Raw genomic sequence first — 8,042 nt, forward strand, 5'->3', positions numbered from 1 at the left:
CTCTCTCTCTCTCTCGGCAACAGAGGAGGATGACACCAAGGCACCACAGGCATCAGTTCTGAAATGCAAAAAGTGAGTAATATTGCCAGGTCTAATGATAACCCACACACACAAACCCACGCACGCACACACGCGCATGTGACACACACACACACACACACACACACATGCATGCATGAGCGCGCACACCCACGCACGCACATACACACACCGGAACCAAAATTCTATTATACCCTCGGCCTTGGGTATGGGCTGCTCTGAGTAGATAAAACTGGTAGCCAAAACATTATTATTATTATTATTGTTGTTGTTATAGATGACCTACTGTACTGTAACATCAGGTTGTTTTAGGCATTAGGTTAGAGATGGTTAACTTATTAGGTATGGTGTATGCCGGGATCGGTGTGGTTAAGGTCAGGTCTGGGAACCTTAGGCTGCAATGCAGCCTTACAGCATGTTGCAGGTTTGAATCCCTGTCCCGCCATTCACCATCTCTCTCTCCCCGTTTCCTGTCAGCCCAAAACGTAATCTTAAAACAAAAAGGTCAGCGTTTAACCAGTTAGCCACTCTGTGATTTGCATGACCGCAATTATGAGCTCGTAGAAATTGGGTACCGGTTCAGGAGCCACAACGTTATCATTATGTTATTTGGCTGCCGTGATCGTCTTCTGTGCACTCACCTCAAATTGTGGTTTTATTTGTCAGCCCCAAACCAAAAGCGTTCTATGATGGAAATATTAAGTATGTGGCTATGAAAATGAATAGCCAAGACCAGAAACCCCAACCTTAATAACTTCACCGGAAAGATGAGAACCATGTAAAACCTTTAACCCAGGTATAAAAGACTCACTCTATGCAAAATAGAGTGTTGAAAGACCTGAAAGAATTATTTCCAAGAAGTATTTCCAAGTTATCATTAGTGAGTAAATTCAGATCTTTTTTTCTTCTTTTTTTTCTCTTAAACTGTAGATAAAAATGGGGAAATAAACAAAAACAGAAGAAACAAAAAGAACAGGATTACTGATGAGAAATTAATGTTTTCTTTTCTTTTCTTTTTTTCTTTTGTCAATTTTTATTACAATGATCTGTACATGTCAAAGGTCTTATTTGAGCTCCTTCACAGCCAGACCTGGGGGCAGGGACTGCTTGAGCTTCTCAGCCTTCTCCTTGTCGGTGATGACCAGAGTGTACAGGTACCTGCTGCAGCGCACCTTGAACTTCACATTGTCCTTGTTCTTCTTGATCTTGACGGACTTGGCATCCTTCCTCCTTGCTGTCAGCAGGAAATCCTTGACTTCTTCGATCTTTCGTGGCATGTTGCCGTTGCAGTGGACTGAGCAGTGTCAGCCAGGGAAAAAAAGTATTTCCAAGTTATCTTTAGTGATTAAATACAGATCCAGAGGTTAGAACCCGCCACAGTGGTGTCCAACTAGAATTTAAACCAGGATGCTTAGACTTCTGCTTTCTGCCTTGAGCAGACCTCTATCCGATTATGCTTTGTCAGGATGACTGCAGGGCCAATACGATCTATCCATATATGGGTTCTACCACATAGATCTGATATCAGCACTAGGTCAACCCGGACCAAATATAGGGATTGTCATACTAGACATGTCATATGTCATATGTATAACCCGACGTGCTAGTCGGATATCCCCATACATGGAGACTAAAAATATCCAATGACCAACTCTCCCAGATCCTGATATGAATAGAAGTGACAGTCTTCGTTACAGCCGCCCTGTCATCGTGCTGTCATCGGGCCTGTTTTTGACTTCAGTCACGTTCCTTGAATATCCTGTTTTTGCTGTTGTTCTCATCTTTAAGGCCATTAGGTTTTCCTTCTCAAAGGTAATTTATCATTTTTCCTTGGTATAAGTGACAATCTGCAGTGGATGACAACTGATAGCAAACTCAGTACACACGTAAATATTAATATGACATCAATCATGGTATGACAGGACAGTCCTGTGCATACAGACATTACAAGGGACAATACAAGGTATTTTTAACATTGTTATAAGATGTGAACATAAAAATATGAAATAACTAGAAAAAGTGCCCCTCGGGGCACAGGTCTCCACCAGGGCAGGTCAGGTTGTGGCCTCCTGGTGGCGCTATAATAGGCCAATGTGAAAAGGGTGCCATTTCTTCATACGCCTTTGATGGCAATTGGATGATTTGAGGCATTTTGTTGGTGGAGACAATTAAACAAAATACCTATCATTCTACAAGACACAGCCTGTTCTAGAAAGACATTGTGAGGAGGAACTCGGCGTTTGAACTTTGGCCCTGCAGATGAGGCCAGTATCTCAGTCATGACTGACTAAATGGTGTGCCTCTGGCGGCTGTTTTCAATGCAGGACTCACTCTGAAATGAAGACATTGAAATGAAGGTTTTTGCCTTGCTGATAATATGCTTAGATCAGACTGTATGATTTCAGGACTGCATTTCACTGTGATCAGCTTGGATGATTACAAACATTACATTTCTTTATTATGTTTGTGTTTGTTGTATCATATTAAATGCTATTAGCTCTTGATTTTACTGCCCTCAGCAGGGAACACAGCTTGTGTTCTTTTCATAGCTTCCACCATTATTGCTTGTGAAATTTTCAAACCATAATGGAGCTATGAAATTAGCTGTATTCTCTTTCATTTGGGTTATATGAAAGAGGCTTTTGTAAGCCCTCCAATTTTTTATTATTTTATCACTGTTCTTAATTGGTTGGTGGCTTCAAGATCCTTTTGATGACATTCACTCTGTATTGTATTAAAGTAGAATCTTCTATCTGTCTATAAATGCACCACGTCTCTGTACTGTACGTCTGTCTGTACGTCTGTAATCCACATAACTCGAGAACCGTTCGCCCCACTGACTTCAAATTCGACACACGCGTTCCACTCCCCCACAGGGAGTGCAGTACCCGGTGTCGTGTCAGTCGGGCTCTGGACTTGATCTCCATATGGAGCTGTCCTGTTCTGACATCATTCTAACATCTGCATAGACTCCATATTTGGGCATGCCTGACAACGAACTCCATATATGGGCATAAATGTGACACAGACATAATAACTGGGTGGGGCATTAATTTCCAACTTGCATCGTTCCAAGTAGGCCAGTGCCCAATGGGCACCGCTCTAGAGGCTCTGGACAGGGCCCAAATTAGCCAATTGATCACACCTGATCACCCCGGATCTCCATATATAGAGCTGGCCTGTTCTGACATCACAATGATGTTCTGACATTTGCATAGACTCCACACACACAAAGAACTCCATATATGGCCAAAAAAGGGACACAGACATTACTGTGGTCAGTGTGGTGGCCTGGCGGTGCATGCATTTCTATCGTTCCAAGTAGGCCAGTGCCCAACGGGCACCGCTCTAGTCTATAAATGTCTCTGTGTGTGTACGTACGTACGTACGTGTGTACGTCTGTAATCCACGTAACTCAAGAACCGTTCGCCCCACCGACTTCAAATTCGACACACGCCTTCCACACCACCACACGGAGTGCAGTGCCCGGTGTCGAGTCCGTCGGATACACCGTTGTCCAGAACCAGCACAAAAGCCTCTGCCCGGGATCTGGCCATCATTTTGAGTTACAAAGCACCTCTGTTATGGCACATGTAAACCGATGGGCATGAAACTTTGCATGCACACTCCCAGTAGGCCAAGGAATAACCTCTGCCAATTCGCAATTATTCAAATCAGCCTGTTATAGCACCATTGTGAGGCCGATTTTTCTAATTAGTTCTACTAGAGATTTTGTCCAAAACTCTCTCAAATTGGCACCTTATCTTTGTAGTCATGTGATCAAGATTTATCTGTCAGGTATCATTCCGAATGGCTTTCAACGTTTTGCACAAAATGCCACAAATCATGAACGCAGTGTCCGATTGCTGTGAAATTTGCACAGCAAAGGCTGTGTTAAAACACAGCCTGGGTAGGCAACCTGTCCTGGCGGGGCTCTGTGCTCTGAGGAGGGCACCATTCTAGTTAACCACTGTAAGCCTAGCGGCCCTATTCTGGGCATGTCATTTGAGGCGAACATTCTGTGAAATAAGGTGAACATTCAGCTACAATCTCACAACGCGTAGCATTGCAACGTGTTGTGTGACTGTAGATCAGATATTTTCACAGAACAGATTTAGGCCCAGGCTATGGATCTTTTGCTAAACGCACATTTCTTTGTGCGTTTGGGCCTTTCAGCCACACGCAGAGAGAGAGAGAGAGAGAGAGGTCTGAATGGTGAGAAGAAAGTATACAGTGGGTCGCCGTGCGCGTATGGCTCTCTCCTGCATTTGTCACTGTGCCTGCATGCCGACAATGCGCGTGTGTGAACTTTTATTAGCCTACATTATAACGTGACATTTATTATACACCTCGAAAATATAGCCACTCTACAAGCTCACAAGTGGTTGTGGACACTTTTATTTACTGTGCAGGACTTGCCAAGTCGCCTGAGCAATGGTAAAGTGTCTATCATTTTTAAATTAGGCTATATGGAGAGAAAAGTCGAGAGTCGGGATTTGGAGATTTACGCACATAGTGTGACATGCTGACAGACAATGAAAGAAACATGTTCCACTTCCACTCACAATTTAGGTGGCTTTTAAAATGCGGTACTTATTCCTTCATTAAAAAATACGATTGGCACCTCATAAGTGTAAATATAAAATCTAATATAATATAGCCTACAATTGAAACCTGCTACTGCAGTGATTTTATACTGTGTTCAATGCGTTTCTGCGTTTGTGTGTGGACTCAGATATCTCTGTCATATGGGCAAGGATTTTTTCTAAAACGGAGGACGAAAATATCCGTTTTGCAAAAGAGCCACATACGTATAGTCTGGGCCTTAGTGTATAAGAGGTCAAGTACTCTGCTCATTTCTCTTTCGTATCTTCAGCTGAGAAGTACAGTACAACTTGTTTCCCAATAAGCCTCCAGCTATACTCATGGTTGACGGTTGGAAGATGTCATGTTTCATTTAAAACTATAGAGATAAAATGTACCAAAAGGCGATTAAATGTTCAATTCAGGAAGACTGGAGCCCTTTCTTATTGTTTCACTACTGGGATTAGCTAATTGGATTGACTCATTGTGTTTCGTATGTGGAAATACAAGACAAGTTGAAATGAAGAAAATGCCAGCACTCATTGTATGTCCTTTTTATATGAATTAGTCTTTGATACTGTGTAAGTGGACAACAGGTGACACCTGTCTTTGATTATTGTTGATTGTATCTCACATATATAAAGACCTCACTTCCTGTTATCTTGTCATAACGCTGACGAAGGCCACACAGGCCGAAACGCGTTCGTTATCAACGTCAGAGGTAAATAAAGTCATATCAAAAGGACATACAATGAGTGCTGGCATTTTCTTCATTTCAACTTGCATATTCGAGCCTTGCACCGTAAGGACTTTATTCTAACCTGCAGTGCTGCGGGTTGTCTGCTTCGTCAGTACCTTCTTACTCAAATACAAGACAAGACAACAATGTGTAGACAAATGTGCATAGCTGTATGAGAAAACTTTCTATTTACCGATCTTGCTATTTTATTTTATATAAAAAATTATTTGCTCTGTATTTTTCTTTATTATTGTAATTATTATGTTGGTTTATTATTACAACTGTTGAATGGACAGTCTGAAATGTCATGCCATTAATCACTTAAGCCCTACATACTTTGTCCAAGTTTGTGACATGATGAATAGCTAATTTCATAGATGCCCTTTCCGGCTCTGCAGCGTATATGTGCTCAAGGGAGGGCAAAACTTTCCCGGGGTCTGTAAGTCCTGGAAAAGATGCGCTGTGATTGGCCAGTAATCACTTGAGTGGCAGCATGTATACAGTAACGTGCCTTCCACACTTCCGGCGTACTTCCTTCCCCCAAGTAAATTCTTCTGCCCCTCCTTCAACACACATCTGCAGCGGCCAATGAGGCATCTATTTTTTTTAATATCTATGGCTAATATAGCTATTTACAAGCTCACAAAGTGTTGCGGCGCAAGGAGTTGTGAGCTTGTAGATCGGTTATTTTCACTATTCTTGAAATAGTTCAGTAAGTTCATGCGGTCCGCTATTGATTCAATGGAAGTTGCTCAGTGGCGTTTTGAAGCACCCGGAAGAACGGTCTACTTCGAGTGTTCAATGTTAAAACCCAGCTGCACAGGGTTTCCTCGTCATAAATCCACTCCATTAGGGCCGAGCGCTTCAACGTTGGAGAGCCTCCCTGGGGCCTGGGGGTCGTAGTGCGACCCGAGTCTGTGTGTCTTTGGTTGTTCCGTGTTTCTCCGTGAATGTTGCGCGTTCTCTGTCCGTGTATATTCTCAGGCCAGCGCATCACAGAAAGGGAAACCACGGAGCTATAGGTTGAAAACGCAAGTGTAGGCCCAGGCGGTGGCGTAACCGTCTGGGCACCCGACTGGTAATCCAGTCGCAGTGTGCCGCGGGTTCGACTCCCGAGCCCGACACGGCCTTTACTGCATGTCTTCCCCCATCTCTCTCCCGTTTCCTGTCAGCCTACTGTCTGTCCCTTAAACCAATAAAAGGCGTAAGCCGCAAAAAAATATCTTTAAAAAAAAAAAAAGAAAACGCAAGTGTAGGCTCGGTGACGTATCGCGGAGCACGGGTGGAGCACAGGTGCACTTCCGCATGCGTCAGTCTATGCCTTGCCGAACTCACTGCGCACAAAGTGTGTTGCAGTTTACTAATCTAATGTAGCTGATCATAGATGTAGTGGATGATGGCTAACTGGCCAGCACAGCACTGAGTTCACCTGCAGCCTGAGGCTGCAGGAAATGTGGCTCCGCATTGTGGCTCCGGACTACACAGTGAAATGTGTCCCTTTCAGGCCTGTTTTAAAAGATGCAAGTGATCTGCATTTTTTGAGGGAGGGGGTCAGGGCATTCCATGCTTGGATGGCAGTGCTGTAGAAGGAGAATTTACCCATATTTGTTTAGAAGGTGGGTGGTACCAGATCGTTGTTCTCGCTCCCTCTAGTATTGTGGCTGTGGGTATCGCTCACTTTTTTAGGTAGTTTAGGGCAAGGCTGCATTTACAATTTTGAATGTCAATCCCATTTTCAATTGCTTAACTTCTCCTCGGAGCTAGTTTAGACTAGCAAAATGGGTTGGGAAGAGGTGGGTCATGGGCCCCAGGCTGAGAAGTAGTCAAATTAGTTTGTGTGTGTATATTTGTATATTGTGTATATTTAACTGTGAGTATAGAATATTATACAGAATATGCACACACAGTAGAGAAGCATGTGCATGTCCATGCGCATAGTAACACACACATGTGTGCGTATATGAGCTTGCTTGATAACAAAACAAACTCACTCTATTGTCATATTTTCCAAGAGAGACAGTAGTCTTTGACATGATAGTTCAGTTGGTGATACAAGCATGAAATTTGGCACAGGTGACCTTCATATGACCTTAATTCATAATCAAGCTCGGGCCACGCAAAAAACATAATAATAATCAAGATGGCCGCCAGGCTGTACTGGCGGATGAATTGAAGATTTAGGACTTCTGCGTGGCCCGAGGTTGATTATCAATTAGGGTCATATGAAGGTCATCTGTGCCAAATTTCATGCTTGTATCACCAACTGAACTCATGTCAATTTTCCGCCTGACTACACTAGAGGGAGAAAGAGAAAGATGTATTTGTGTGTCAAAGGGAGGGGGGTGAAATTGAAAGTAAACATTGCACCACCACACTACACTGGAACTGGGAAAGATTGAAGCAGAAAATATGGATAGGAATGAAAGTGGAGAGTGAGAGTCTGAGATGGTGCAAAATCTCACAGTGATTACGGTGGGAATGGCCATGTCGGATCAACACACAACCTGATGGTTCCAAAGTGATGCTTCGTCATAGCTTCACGGTCTGTCTGTCTGTCTGTCTGTCTGTCTGTCTGTCTGTCTGTCTGTCTGTCTGTCTGTCTGTCTGTCTGTCTGTCTGTCTGTCTGTCTGTCTCTCTCTCTCTCTCTCTCTCTCTCTCTCTCTCATATATTCTGTCCTC

At 43.3% G+C, this 8,042-nt stretch overlaps 1 protein-coding gene across 1 annotated transcript; it reads right to left on the bottom strand.

The window, feature by feature from the left end:
* Nucleotides 1–1,039: 1,039 nt before the first annotated feature.
* Nucleotides 1,040–1,350, bottom strand: LOC306924803 (large ribosomal subunit protein eL38). Its single transcript, XM_079503453.1, has one exon. The coding sequence runs from the start codon at nucleotides 1,314–1,316 to the stop codon at nucleotides 1,104–1,106; it is 213 nt and encodes a 70-aa protein (XP_079359579.1). The 5' UTR covers nucleotides 1,317–1,350; the 3' UTR covers nucleotides 1,040–1,103.
* Nucleotides 1,351–8,042: the final 6,692 nt, after the last annotated feature.

The sequence above is a fragment of the Electrona antarctica genome (genome assembly GCF_951216825.1).
Source record: "Electrona antarctica genome assembly, chromosome: 6".
Classification (NCBI taxonomy): domain Eukaryota; kingdom Metazoa; phylum Chordata; class Actinopteri; order Myctophiformes; family Myctophidae; genus Electrona; species Electrona antarctica.